This window comes from Eutrigla gurnardus (genome assembly GCF_963514095.1).
Source record: "Eutrigla gurnardus genome assembly, chromosome: 16".
Taxonomy (NCBI): domain Eukaryota; kingdom Metazoa; phylum Chordata; class Actinopteri; order Perciformes; family Triglidae; genus Eutrigla; species Eutrigla gurnardus.
This window is the reverse complement of record NC_139927.1, coordinates 9,563,072-9,577,549: the sequence shown is the minus strand read 5'-3', so window position 1 is coordinate 9,577,549 and position 14,478 is coordinate 9,563,072. Positions and strand designations below refer to the sequence as shown.

The 14,478-nt window shown below is 43.1% G+C and overlaps 1 protein-coding gene across 1 annotated transcript in view; it reads left to right on the top strand.

Annotated features, from left to right (window-relative positions):
- utrn (utrophin) overlaps positions 1–14,478 on the top strand; it is a gene marked incomplete at its 3' end in the record, with an annotated part of 122,991 nt that overhangs the window by 24,959 nt on the left and 83,554 nt on the right. Inside the window, exons 21-43 of the mRNA XM_084030000.1 lie at positions 465–592; positions 1,593–1,730; positions 1,807–1,920; positions 2,125–2,280; positions 2,365–2,535; positions 2,674–2,865; positions 3,646–3,780; positions 4,795–4,944; positions 5,420–5,581; positions 5,751–5,882; positions 6,118–6,291; positions 6,438–6,593; positions 6,708–6,878; positions 7,484–7,663; positions 8,350–8,478; positions 9,718–9,888; positions 10,039–10,095; positions 10,242–10,394; positions 11,156–11,293; positions 11,435–11,551; positions 11,735–11,905; positions 12,184–12,356; positions 13,596–13,746. Of these exons, the coding sequence (XP_083886126.1) occupies positions 465–592; positions 1,593–1,730; positions 1,807–1,920; positions 2,125–2,280; positions 2,365–2,535; positions 2,674–2,865; positions 3,646–3,780; positions 4,795–4,944; positions 5,420–5,581; positions 5,751–5,882; positions 6,118–6,291; positions 6,438–6,593; positions 6,708–6,878; positions 7,484–7,663; positions 8,350–8,478; positions 9,718–9,888; positions 10,039–10,095; positions 10,242–10,394; positions 11,156–11,293; positions 11,435–11,551; positions 11,735–11,905; positions 12,184–12,356; positions 13,596–13,746 (3,419 nt within the window). The remainder of the gene's footprint in view (positions 1–464; positions 593–1,592; positions 1,731–1,806; positions 1,921–2,124; positions 2,281–2,364; positions 2,536–2,673; positions 2,866–3,645; positions 3,781–4,794; positions 4,945–5,419; positions 5,582–5,750; positions 5,883–6,117; positions 6,292–6,437; positions 6,594–6,707; positions 6,879–7,483; positions 7,664–8,349; positions 8,479–9,717; positions 9,889–10,038; positions 10,096–10,241; positions 10,395–11,155; positions 11,294–11,434; positions 11,552–11,734; positions 11,906–12,183; positions 12,357–13,595; positions 13,747–14,478) is intronic.

Sequence of the window (14,478 nt, the reverse complement as noted above, 5' to 3'; positions counted from 1 at the left end):
TTATTGTAACATAAACGGCAACCATAATTTTTTTGTAAGGCAGTACTGGAAAAAGTGCCGTCTATTGATGCGTTCTTGTCTTGTTAGAATATTACAGTGCATTTGGGAGTCCAAGGGGCACATTTCCCTGGATCTCATTAGCTCTATACAAAGTCATGATGTTCCTTTGTGGTGAGGGACCACATTGGGTGACAGTAGGATATTTTTAAAATAATCATTGTCTTTAGATGTGTGTCTGACACAGTATGGGTGAGATATGTAATAGTATTTATTTATGTCAGACATGGGGAATGAAAATGCATACATTCTGTTTTCTTGGCATTGATATTAAGATGATTAGACATGCACGAGTTACTCAGCAAAATTAACTCTGAGCCAAAATATCATCCTGGGATCCCCTCTTGTGTTTTTACTACTGATGCAAAAGTTTCCACACCCACACCTCTCCACCTTGTTTATAACAGCTCTGGTCAATCTTGAGGCCAAGCAGATGGGGGAGAACCAGGTGGAGGGGCTAGAGGCCAGGCTGACCGCTCTGAGAGAAGGAATAGAGGACATCCCTTCAGCTGAGGGAGCAGTGGAGCGGGCACAGGTGAGTCGTGCATCATCGTGATGAATTTAGTTACGACTGTGAAAAAACATGGTCAACTTTCCACCAAACTACAAGTACACATATTCTGAAGACCACTACATGTTATTAGTTATTTTGAATTGTTATTGTGGGAGAGCCTGTGTGCCCTTGACATCTAAGCCTAAAGGATATCATTGTTGTGTCTGTCTATGTTCTTATGTATATCAGTACACAATAGGCCCCTTTATCAGCCAGTCACTTCCCTCTGCAGTGTATCAAACCTCCGTGTAGGAAGAAAGGCGTGTGTGTTTGCGTTTGTGTGTTTTGGTATGTAGCTTGTGATATATGCGTTGTTGTGTTTTGCGCGTGTTGCTGCGCGTGTTTCTCTCCTCCATCCTTTCGAGGAATGTGGCTCAGTCCGGGCTGTTGTTATCGTGGCAGATAGGGCATGGTGCCGGGGAAGGGGCGGGGCCGGGGCACATTCTGGGCAGCGTGCCCATGCATGCTACACGGAGCTCCTAACATTTCAGTGTGGGGCCGCTCAACCAGTCAGTCAGCTTGACAACCACGACACACTATCCCATGATGGCAATCTTGTGCCCAGTAATTAGCCCAATGATACAAGATGGCAGTCATCTGATTCACTTTCCCTATGTGTGAATTGTTTATGAAATGACCAATTAATTGTATAAAAAAGTCTGGTAGCAGTTTAATCACCAGTGTGCGTTAACGTCTATTCAAGTTAATGTAATTGCAAGGGTGTAACAACACATTGTTGCTCACGTTCCTGTTACAGTAGTGCTATGTAGCACTCTTTTGAGGAGCAGGTTCCAGATCACCAGTAAGATTATGGCCATTCCAGCGCTCACAACTTTTTTTGTTTCTTCAATGGTGCTGTCTGACAATGTTATTGTTAATGTTACTGCATGGCAAATTCTTTCCCAGACAATACAGGTTACCATGGCGGCCCATTACACACAGGTTGGATGTCATTATAAACCTGAACTCTTGTTCACCTCAGGGCCTGTGTCTGGAGATTGAGCAAACACAGCAGGCCACCGATCCGGCAGAACTACAAAGATGGAGTCTGCTCTCCTCCAGGGCCCGTGAGGAGCTGGGCATGCTGCAGTGCATCCTGGGCAGCATGAAGGACAATCAGGTAGAGTAGCTTTAATTAGTGACAGCCGCCGAGTGTTTTTTGCCTTTACTTGAATGTTTTGGATACTTGTTGTCAGGTGCGTTTGGTGGAAGTGGAACGTTGGTTGGATGCGGTTCAGGAACTGTTGTCCCGTGATGCCACGGGGTTGGGCGACAAAGAGAGTTTACAGGAAGAGCTTAATCAGTGCAAGGTGAGATGACAAAACATGAAAACGCTGGTTGTTATTTTTTCTAACAGATTTTGACATTTTAATTAACGCCATTACTTTTTTTTACTTTATTTGACAATTGATTTTGACCCAAATTATTATTTACAGAATTGGATATTAATATTTGCAAACCATTATTCTTTATCTTTCTTTCTTTCTTTCTTTCTTTCTCGTTCTGCCAACAAGGAGCATGTGAGTGAGATGGAGTCAATTGAAGGTTCATTGAAGCAGATGGGAGAGAATGTGAGCGCTGTACAGATGACTGCAGTCCCAGGACTAGCCAAGTGGGGGCAGGATCATTTGGATGAGTGCCAGAGTAAATGGGACACACTCAGCAAACAGGTAAAGGAATAACTTTTCTCTTTTTTGCATTGAGTACTCTTCTCTTTTTCACTTGCAAACCTAATGTTGTTTGGTTCCCTCAAGCTACTGAGACATCAGGGGCGTGTGGCAGAGAATCGGGAGAGGCAGGTGAATCTGAGGAAGGACTTGGCGGAGATGCAGGAATGGATGACCCAGGTCGATGAAGAGTTTCTCATGAGGGACTTTGAATACAAGAGTCCTGAGGAGCTCGAGTCGTCGCTGGAGGAGATGAAGGTGGGTGTGAAGGCGTGGTTATAACATAATAACACTAAACATTAGGGCACCTTGGGGACCCTTGACTGTGGCTTATTTGAGTGTTTAGGGTTAAAGGTCGTACAGTGTTACTATCATTGTCCCCCTTACTTCTCACAGAGGGCTAAAGAGGATGTGCTACAGAAGGAAGTGAAGGTGAAGATCCTGAAAGACAGCATCAACATGCTGGTGTCCAGGACATCGCCCCCTGGTGGAGGTGGTGCACAGGAGCTGACCACAGAGCTAGAGGGGGTTCTAGCCAACTACCACAAGCTCTGTGACCGCTTCAAGAGCAAGTGTCACACTCTGGAGGTAATGTGTGTGTGGGTGTAATGTCCTTCTGTGCTGGGTTGCTAGTGAATACAAATATTATTTTTATTATTTTAATATTTGCCTGATAAATTAAGTCAAACTAAAGCCAGTAGACTTCATTCATGAATGCACTAAAGCTTTAGTTTAAGTTAATTTTGGAAAAAGCCTGGTCATAGTGGATTTAAGTTTACTTTGAGTTTAAAGTTTAAGTGTTTTCCGGTATAAATAAAGCTTGTTTCACGTATGCACAAAAACATTTTTTTTTAAAACAAGGTATTAACGGCCCAATTTGTCTGTCTGTCTGCAACTCCGACAGTTCAGTATTGGAATGACATGTTGGTTTAAGCGATGTCTCGTTTCTTGGGCTCCCTTTTATTAATTTTTATGCAAATAATAAGCGAATCTGAAAGGGCACATGTGGTTCTCCTTTTAAGAGCTAATCTGTGTTAAGTCATCGTTTGGGGCTATTTTTAATTATCATCCCTCAGACTCTGGAGGGTAAAGGTCAGACACGTCACTGAGTTGTGCTTATGTTCATGTATACTCTTCTGAACTCCATTAGTCATCATCCCTTCTTTGTCTGTAGCATTTTGTTGCTTAATTTGATTACACTGAGGGTTTTATTTTATAAAAAGACCTCACATTTTTTTTTCATATTTCTATATAAGATGGTAAACGAGGTTGTACTTAATACAGCTGTCACTCTGTAGTGACTTGTTTCACTAGCTATGCACCACTGTATTTATAACAGTAGAGTCTGTATGTGCATTTACTGTGTAGGAGGTTTGGTCCTGTTGGATGGAGTTGCTTCAGTACCTGGATATGGAAGAGATTTGGCTCAACACTCTGGGGGAGAAGGTCCAAGCTACTGACAACTTACCAGAGAGCACTGAGGCGGTCAATGAAGCTCTGGAGGTACAAATGCAAACACGCAAACTGAAATCACATTTTAATTTATTTTTTTTACATTGTCCGCTAGTTAATTTGTGTCATGCCAAACATTTGGCCCATTCCACGTGTGATTACAACACACTGCTGGATGTCAAATGTGAAAAATAAAACAAGACATTCTTCTGGTAAAACAGTGTATTTCATAAACCAAACAAGCCGTTTCATATTGAGGCTCTGTTAACAACCTCATTGACTTTGTCTTCCATAATTTCTTCCGCTTTGTCTTGCTGCGTTGCTATATCTGTAGACTTGCCCGCAGCCTGACTGTCAAACTCACTTTAATCACAATGCTGCTTCTGTAACATCGCATAGTGATGAAGGAAATTGAAGACCCTTGAAGACAATGTTCTCCCTTTGTCCTTATGTGTTTTTTGCTGTTTTGTTCTTCTTTCTCTCCTCCTCTTTCTCTCTTGTTCTAAACCCCCCTCTGTCTCTCTCAACCCTTCCATTCTCCCAGACTCACCCCTCTCTCTCTGTCTCTCTCTCTCTCTCTCTCTCTCTCTCTCTCTCTCTCTCTCTCTCTCTCTCTCCCTCCCTCTCTCTCTCTCTCCCTCTCTCTCTCTGAGTCCATTACCTCCGGGAAGGAAAAGCACATCATTTAATGACCTCACGTAAACAATGACTGTTAGATCCAAACAAGAACCGTCACTCCAAAAGCTTCTCTCTCACTTGTCTCTCATTTCCAGTTCAGTTATCATCTTTTTTTTCCCCGGTTTGCCTCCATCTGACACATCCACGGTCGCACTTTCTGCATCTGTACTCCATCTGTATGCTCAGCTTTTTGGTTCTTACTATGTTCTTTCTTCTTGTTTCTGTGGCAAATTTTTGGGATGGTGAAGCAGCTTAACTTTCTTGCTCTTCGTCGATGCTTTATCAAAGGACCATTTGATTTCATCACTTCCTTTCCTTCCCTCTTTGCTTGGCTTTTCTGATTCTTGGCTCGTAACTTTACCCTTTATTCCATCTCTCCACCGCCAGTCTTTGGAGAGTGCACTTCGCCACCCTGGGGACAACCGGACGCAAATCAGAGAGCTGGGCCAGACGCTGATAGACGGAGGCATACTGGACGAACTCATTAGTGAAAAACTAGAGGCCTTCAATGCTCGTTACGAGCAACTCAACCACCAGGTCAGGACCTTGGCTTTGTGTGTGTCAGCAAATATAGGACGTGCATGTCTTTTTGAATAAAAAGGCATCCATTATGTTTTATGTCTGTTTTTCTTTTTCAGTAAATTATGACATATGCCTTTTATTTTACTGCAGGAATTTGTATTTTATCCTTTGGAAAGATGCAATTATGGCATTTTCACCAAACATATCCATGGGTTTTACACCGTAAATTTGGTGTAGTCTTTGTATTATCATCTCAAGTCAAATACAATTTTTTTTTTTTAAATTTCAGATGGGTGTTCACATTCCTAAGTGTAATTGTTAATACATGAAAATATCATATTGTATATTCAGTCTTTTCCATCTCCAGTTTTAAGCCAAGAACTTCCCCCGTAGTTGCTTGAATCTGGAATATCACAATATCGACATGCTTAATTTGTGAGTTATTTAAACCCTTGACTTCATATCGTTGCCCCCTCCCCCCCCCTGACAGGCGCTGAACAGGCAGATCAGCCTTGAGCAGCAGCTGCAGACTCTGAAGGAGAACGAACAGGCACTCCAAACACTGCAGGAGTCTCTTAGCCAGCTGGACCACACACTCACATCCTACCTCACTGACCGTGTCGACGCCTTCCAGCTCCCACAGGAGGCTCAGGTACAGTACACATGTTCATCACACACACACGGAGTAACCAGACACTCAGGAAAGCACCCAAACTTGACAAATCTTGAAAATGCATTTTATACTTGGATCCCAACAGCATCAATAGCTGTCTGTACTAATGCACATATACTCATGGTGTTTGCTTCCACTTGTCCTTCAGACCATCGGGGCAGAGATTGCAGCCCACGAGGTGACAGTGGAGGATATGAGGAAGAGGAACGTGGCCAACCTGCCTCCCCCCACCACTGATGGAAAAGCTGCTCGGGGTGGGACCATGCTGGACCAGCTACAGGTAACACTGACTCCTACTGGAGACATCAGGAACTGCATGATGTCTTGTTAAGACTAATTTCTCCTTGAATGACCACCACTTCATTATCATGACATGAGAATGAATACTAGCAACACTTTCATGTTTAAACTATTGGAAAAATGCAAAATCCTGGCTGCATCGTGAGAGAAGCATGTGTGTGTGTTATCTGTGTTGTGACATAAATGTATAACTTTACTCTCCTGTCCCACTACAGAGGAAACTGAGGGAGATCTCCACAAAGTACCAGCTATTCCAGAAGCCAGCTAACTTTGAGCAGCGCATGTTGGACTGTAAGAGAGTCCTAGATGGTGCCAAGGCTGAGCTGCACATTCTGGATGTCAGGGACGTGGACCCGGAAAAACTTCAGTCGCACCTGAATGGCTGCATGGTGAGAGCTACAACTTTCTCTATTTCTCTCATAAACAAACAAAAATGGTTTATTTCTTGTTAATTTTGTGCAGACACAAACGTAAACAGTCCATCTCACCTCACCTCACTCAAAAGCTAATTTTCCCTTCTTTTTCTAAATCATAGAAACTATACAAGTTGTTGAGTGAGGTAAAGCTGGAGGTGGAGACGGTGATAAAGACTGGGCGTCAGATTGTGCAGAAACAGCAGACGGAGAACCCCAAGGCCATGGACGAACAGCTCACTGCTCTCAAACTGCTCTATAATGACCTTGGAGCACAGGTAACTTAATGTTTTATGTATTCTGAATGCAACACCTATTGAATTATTGGGAAAATCTGATATTCCTGGGACCAGTTTAAGAACACATTGTTATTTTTCCTCTTCTCTTTACAGGTAACAGAGGGCAAGCAGGACCTGGAGAAAGCTTTGTCTCTGTCTCAAAAGTTCCAGAAGGAGAGCGATGCCCTCGAGGAGTGGCTGACCACCAACGAGACGGAGCTCCAACAGAAGAACAGTTGTGGAGACATGCCAGCTGACATAGATGCTGAGATCGCATGGGCTAATGTGAGTCACTGGCCAAACTTTTCATCAAATCTCTTTCACAGGCACGAAGATGTGTTTCTATATCTGGCCAGTAGGTGGAGCAGAGGGACAGTAGGATATTCCTGTAAACACCAATCTCTCTCTTTCCAACACTGGATATATACCGTATCAGCATTATGAAAAGAGGACGACGGCGGGACTGTTGAGTGCTCTGCTATTAAAAAGGATTGATTCAATTCGACATCCACCATTAAGTATTGGAAAGGTTTTTTCTCTCTCTTTTAGATCCCAGTTTAGTGAAAAGGACTCAAACTTTAATATGATCCCACACACTGAACCAACCCTGTTTTTGACCCCTTCACACAAGCGACTCAGCAACAGTATTAAACCTGAAGCAGTATGAACTTTAAATGACCCACAGCTTCACAATACAGTACTTGAAAGTTATAGAAAGCTTCTTCTTTTTGGAAACCTGATCCTTCCCTTAAGACATGCATTACAGTGTGTGCTGTGCAATGAATCCTGACCTCAACTAGCTGATATGGCAACACATAATTGAAATGTGGAGGTCATGACATTTTCACTGTATACTGTAATGTATATGTGCATGCGTGTCCCTCATCCAGGGCCTGCTGAAGGAGTCGGAGCGTCGTAAGGTGGAGCTGTCCAGCCTGATGGAGACCAGCGCCGGTCTGCAGACTCTGGTGGAGGGCAGCGAGGCTCACTTGGAGGGCAAACTCTGTGGCCTCAATGAAGCCTGGGGCCGCGTCCGCACCTGGACCGAGGACTGGCTTAGTGCTGTGCTGGTGAGTGCAGATATTTAATACAGTAAGGCTTAATAAATAAAGAGTTGCTGTGTTCCTCATTGTTTGTTGCCTGAGTAAGTAGAATCTCCCACCTGCTTTTTATAGTTTTGTGCTTAAACAAGGCTTTTATTTGCCTTCAGATAAAAGTATTTTTGTCCTAGCCGAGCCCTTGAGCATTTCTGTGAGCAATGACTTATTATGAATTATTTTAGCAATCCTGACTGCATTTATAGTACATGTTCAATGTGCTGGAATAGTTTTAGTTCTGGTTTTGAAATTCAAAACAGGGTATTGAATTTTAAATTTCTCCCAACCTTGGAAAGATTTAAAACCTGGCATTACAAGGTTATTACTTTTCAGCCCAAATAAAACAATTCCTCATTATGCCTTGTAGTGATTGCAGTAGTGAGACAAAGAAATAAACTTAAAAATTCAAGAACAAAACAAGGGCATGCAAATCACCTCTTCAATAAAATATATTGTATCGTATAAAGTGTTTCTTCTTGTTATTGTGTACTGCAGCAAGTCATATAAAGGTAATGGAACCCTCAGAGAATCTTTACAATTCTTTGTTCTCGATGAAGTAGTAAATGGGGAAAACACAGGAGGTCCTTTAACAGTAATTAATGTTTTATTTCCGAATGGAAACACTTAGACGTTGTTTTTTTGTTGTTGTGTGAGTGCAGAGTCATCAGAATGAAGTGGAAATCTTTGATGAGAACTTGGCTCACATCAGCACCTGGCTCTACCAGACCGAGATCCATCTGGATGAGGCTGAGCGGCTTGCCCCAACAGAGAGGGAGAAGGTGGTAAAGGTGAGGGGGGGGAATCATCAGTATTAATAACAGAGAATGGCCCTAAAGTATGGATGCAGCACTCCAGGTACATAGAGCATATCTACTAGCCTTTTTCAATATCATCGCAAAGTTATTTGATTTTACATCTGAATATATGTAGGAATTGCCGGTATCCAATAGCAGTTTAGAATTGCTTTATGTAAATCACTTCCTCTGGCAAGGAAATGCATTCTGTGAGAATCCATCAAGAAAATCCCCTCCTCTTACCTCGTGCTATTCAGAGATTTTAACACGGTTCTACATGAAAGGAATTGCAAGGTAATGATCAATCATTTTGGATTGCCCACTTTTCCAACAGACATGTTTTATGCTTGTTTACGTTAGGAATCTATTTGGACATTTCATCTTTTCATGTAGTTCTCAGTAATAGTGCCCCCTTCACCAGGTGTGTTCAAAAAAAGTGACAAAGTGAGGAAAGATGAGAAGCTGAGTATTTTATGGTTCCGTCAAATCATTTATTTTACAGGTATATGACATTTTTAACCCTTCCCTTCCTCATGCTATGACACCTGAAGCTTGGATTGAATGGTTTTAGTGCAGTGCCCTTTCAGAGTGCATCCCCATTAGGAGTCGCCTGGTTTCTTATTGCTCATCACTCGTTGCCTCTAAGGAAGTTAAGAAGACTTCAGTTGAAATGTTAGTGTATACATTATCCAGCAGCAAAGATTAATCAACCAGACACTCGCTAACTTTACGTGGGGCTGTAATACTTTGGCACAAACTCTGACGGATTATAGCAGGCAGACACGCAGCTGAACTTGACAGCTAAATGAATTGATGTGGTGGAGGCCTACTGGGGACTGTCTGTTTAGCTGAGATACTGCAGCTGGTGATAAATGATGGATTTAACATGTTGGTACATCAGGTTTTTGTTGCATCTGGGAAGCTAATTATGCTCAACTAATGAAAGGTTAATATCACGTTGCCTTGGTGGTATCTGAGGGGGTCGGATCGGAGTATTTTTATGAGTACGACTATGAGTACATGAGTAGCCGATACTGGTCTATGAGCTGCAGATGACATGCTAGACTCACTGAGACCTGAAACCCTTCAAAATGTGTACAAAGTGTATTAGCCTTGAATACAAGTGAAAAGTAGATTGTTTTTAAAATATGCGAAGGAGGCGCTTAGAAACAAGCAGACGGAAACATCTTGCTTTATGGTTAGATAACATGCTGCACTGTGGTCTGTCCTCAGCGCATGCTAGAGGAGCTGGAGGACATCAGTATGCGCGTGGACAACGTGAGGGACCAGGCCATCATCCTGATGACCAGCCGGGGGCCCGCCTGCCGAGATGTGGTGGAGCCCAAACTGTCTGAGCTCAACTGCAACTTTGACAAAGTCTCCCAACACATCAAAACTGCCAAGGTACAAAAAAGTCCAGACTGTATGTCAACGTCCATTAACACATTTAACAATGCAGTTTGGGATTGAATCCTGCTATACGCGCTAAAAAAGGAAGGCATGTTGTATAGTCAGTGCAGCCACTTCATCTGTTCCTTGGCTTTTTGCATTCAGATGATGAACAGTCTGGAGACACGTGGGGTCGAGTTGAGCCAGCAGATCCCGAAGCAGGTACAGAAATGTCATCTAACCCCTTTTAGAGAAAATAGCAAGGCTCTATTTGGAGAAATTATACCACAGCGCAACACTCTCTTGGACATAATAACATATATTTTACTTGTTTTGACCTGAGGTCCCTTTCTGCGCTTACTCACCAGGTCTTTCACAGCCAGGAGATCCGAGCAGAGAGTCAGAGTCAGACTCTGGTCTTTGGCGAGGTGAAGGACCTTCAGGCAGAGCTCCAGGACACACTAAGGGCTCTGCAGCAGCAGCAGCAGCAGGACCCGGCAAACATCCTGGATGATGAAGAGGTACACAAGGTCACCTTTCAATTCTGTCCTTCTGTGGCATTTTAATTGGATTTTTAAAAACTCTCAAAGAAACGGTACTCAGAATAATGATGATTCATGCTATTATGAGATAAGTGCACATAGACAAGGCATGGCAGCCAGATAGTAATTGCTTCATTAAATTTGAGGCCCAAAATGTTGTAGTATTGTGGATAGGGGGAAAGGCATCTCTATCTGTTGTCTGGCCAAAAAATGTCCATTCAGGTTTGCCATCTCTAGCAATTTTCTATTTGAAAACATGCACAGAAAATTGTCCCTGGTTGACTATTACTCCCTTTCTGAAGTTTTATGAGGAAAATGCCAGGCTTCAGGCTATATAAAGCTGCCACCTGATAAACCGCACTTTGATTGGGCATTTCAAGGCCTTACAAGTCTGGAATTCAATCTGTGTTATCAGGGTTTATGACGTTAAACCCACTGCCTGAACAGTCCTGACCAGTCCAAAGCAAGGTCATTGTGCCAGTTGGGAAGCTCTAAGCGTGTTTCAAACAGTATTTCCCTGAGAAGCATCTGCATCGTCTCCACTCTGAACATTAGCAGAGGAGCAACTTAACAGCTAATGTCAACTTCTGGTGTGAAGTTTTTTTTTTTATTCCTTATGGCAACTGAATTGATAGTTTTGAAATGTATTGAAGACTGCTGAAGACTACAAGAGAAAAATACAGTTGGACTTGAATCACAGCCCGTCGGACTCATTTGACCCGTCTGTGTCTCTGCACCAGATGGACGAGGAGAAAGCCAGTGTGGAAGACTTACTGAGAAGAGGAGACGAAGTGCTCCAGCAAACTTCAGACGACGGCCAGAGAGAGGAGTTGAGACTCCTTCTGCTCCGGCTGCAGAGCCAATATTCTGCTCACAGGGTGAGAGGCATTAAAACTACTTTTAATTGTGTTGAATTCCGGGCTTATATGGAAATGTTTTTTAATCTAAGAAAACATAGGTCTTTGTGTTATTGTGATTTTACTGTAGTTCATTCAGTGTGTGTGTGTTGTTTGCTTCAGGAGTTGAGGGTGCTACGAATCAGGCAGGCTGAAGTCTCTGTGGAGTCCTCGTTTACTCACATCGTCACGGAACAGACGAGAGCCGACGAGAGCGATTCACACATGCATAAGCACATGGTCTGTACACATATGGATGCTTCTTTAATCACTGAGGTGTGCCTTTCACTATAACCGTTTGATTCGATTGGCTTTAGTGTTAATTTAGTGTGACATGCTGAATTATCAGGTAGCACAATGGTTGTTAACACAGTTTTTCTCCCTCCACTTCCCCGTGTTTTCCCCTGCTCGTCTGCGGTGTAGGAGATGTCTTCAGTGGAGCGTAGCAGCGCCCCTACACTGAGTCGCTCCGACTACCTGTTGGACATCAACAAAGTGCTCCTCGCCATGGCTGATAATGAGTTGCTTCTGAACTCCTCTGAGCTCAGCGGGGGGCTCTACGAAGACTTTTCTAGCCAGGAGGACACACTAAGGGTGGGTCGTCAAAAATTGTAATCGTAAATGTCTTGTTTTAGCTTTTTTCACACAGTTGAACAAGAAAAAAGCAGTAAAGGGAGAGTTAATGAACCTTTGTTTCACGGTAGAAATAGAAGAAATGATTTAATAGAAACTGCTAGTTCTTCACCTTGGGTGGAGCTTTCTAAAACAAAGTGTTCTGGTATCAGTGATTCTCATCATTGTGAGGCGTAAACTGTTATCCCCCGTCCCTCTCACCATCTCTTTTCCTTCCTCTTGCATTGATCTTTTTATAGAATATCAAAGAGAATCTAGAGCGTGTTGGCGATCAGGTCGCAGGAATCAACGAGCGACAGCCCGATGCCATTAGGGATGCTTCGCCTGCTGAGGTCGCCCAGATCGGAGACGCCCTCACGCAGCTTAACACCGAGTGGGACCGCCTCAACCTCATGTACAACCACCGCAAGGGGTGCGTGCACCAACTTCACACGCAACCAGTACAACAGATCACGCTGTACATACACTCATCGACTAGAAGTAGGACGGGAGAGAAGTGAACAAGCTGCTTTTTTCAAATGTGAAAGTGTGTGAATTTATGTGTCAGGAAATGGTGGTCGAAGCTGCAGGGACACTAAATGCCAGCTGTCTGCTATTCAGGAGACAGCAGGGACAGATAAAGATATGGACTAAGGCACCCATTCCATCTCCCTAGACACACACACACACACACACAAACACACACAAACTGACCTTGATTACTATCAAAACATTTCCTCGGGCATAAACAATCTCATGCTTATTCACATTTTCACTCACTCACTCATTCACACACACATGCACGCACGCTGGATGACCTTGACTACCATCACCACAATTCCTTGGGCGTAAACAGTCTTCATTTGCTGAGTTCAGTATGTGCACATGCTAGAATAAACTAGTGAGCTCATTTTAAAGATTGCACACAAGTGCTGGAGAACTCCGTTGACAATCACGATAACCTCTGGACATCATTAAAAATCAAAAGAATGGAGTATATTTGGTGAAATCGCTCATCCAAAACAAATTTCCTCACCTTGTCCCTTTCATCAGATTTGTCATGCTCTAAGCGGTGCTATAACAGGAAATGGCTCTCATGCAGACCATCAACCAGATAAAGATCTGTTTTTATAACAGGCATTTTAAGTAATCAGCCTCTCTGTCCAATGCTGATTTATTCAATAGCATCTTTGTGAATTTTCCTGTGCTGTCAGGCGTTCCTGATTGTGATGACATTTGCTGGTGTTTTATAGAGGTCAACTGTGCCATTTCCCTTATCATCAGACGAGGAATTTCCCAGTGGGTAAACTCGATTGTACCACAGGAGACCAGAATGTTTCTATATTAAGAAAACTCGCCCCTAAAAAAAGAGTAGAACATTTAAGAAAATACTTAAGAAGAAAATCAAAGAAAAAAAGGGGGGGAAGGTTATGTTAGGTTATGATTATGCTTGGTATCCACTTGAAATTAAAGTGTGGCGTTTTTCATTTGTGTGTTGGATGTTTAGTCAGACTAAAGGAATAGTCCTTGGTCACATTTTACATGTCAACCCAGGTTTGATGTATGTTGGAATGTATCTGTTTGTGTGTCTTAAAGCCATTGCATGTTTGTCAGATTCCATGTTCCACATTTTGAGCTGACAGGGTGTGTGTGTTTCGTTGTTGTGCTGCAGGAGTTTTGACCGCGCCGTAGAGGAGTGGAGGCAGTTCCACTGTGACATGAATGACCTGAACCAGTGGCTGACTGATACGGAGACACTGCTGTCGGAGAGTGTTGGCCCAGATGGACAGCTGGACCTGAACTCTGCACGACAACACCAAGAGGTCAGTGGAGGGTGATTGAGCTTGAGGAGATCTGAATATGTTTTTATTTGCAAGTGTGTGTGACTAACCTGTGCCTGCATGTATACGGGTGAGTTTCACGTGACTTTTACATGTGCAATTGCTCACATCATCCAAGAGATCCGTCCCTATAAGTCTGACCGTGCACAACATATTGATTTGTATCAAACAAACACTAATTAGTAAAATAAAGTCTACCATATGTTTACAAGCTCAAAGAAAGATTATTACCTTCCCAGGGTGCACTAGTAATATGTGACATTGTATTGCCCAAGGGGGGGGAAATGGGTGCTGGACTGTACCCGATGATAAATAAACACACTGCACATCTACGTGTTCATTAGAGAGAGAAGTGAACTGGACAGTAAGGTGAGAGGAGGCTTCTGATCTAGCTTTGTATGGCGCCTCAAGTGCAAATTTCATTTCCAAGGGGAATTACACTCTTTGAACCCTGCTGCATTATCACTGACAGCGCTATTGCCACTAACACCTTTTATCGGAGTGATTTGCAAAGCTAAAGCTACACTCCGTCTGTCTGGCCTGATTGATGCGAGGGATCAAGTGGATGGGAATTGAAAGATCAATTAGCTCACTCGCCCTTTAGTGAACTTCACAATCCCTTACCCTGCTTTATGGGTCTGCCTTGGCAAGTTAAATCTCTCTTGGTGGAAGGAGAGATTCTTTGCAGCTTAAATCTTGATGTGCCACGAATCA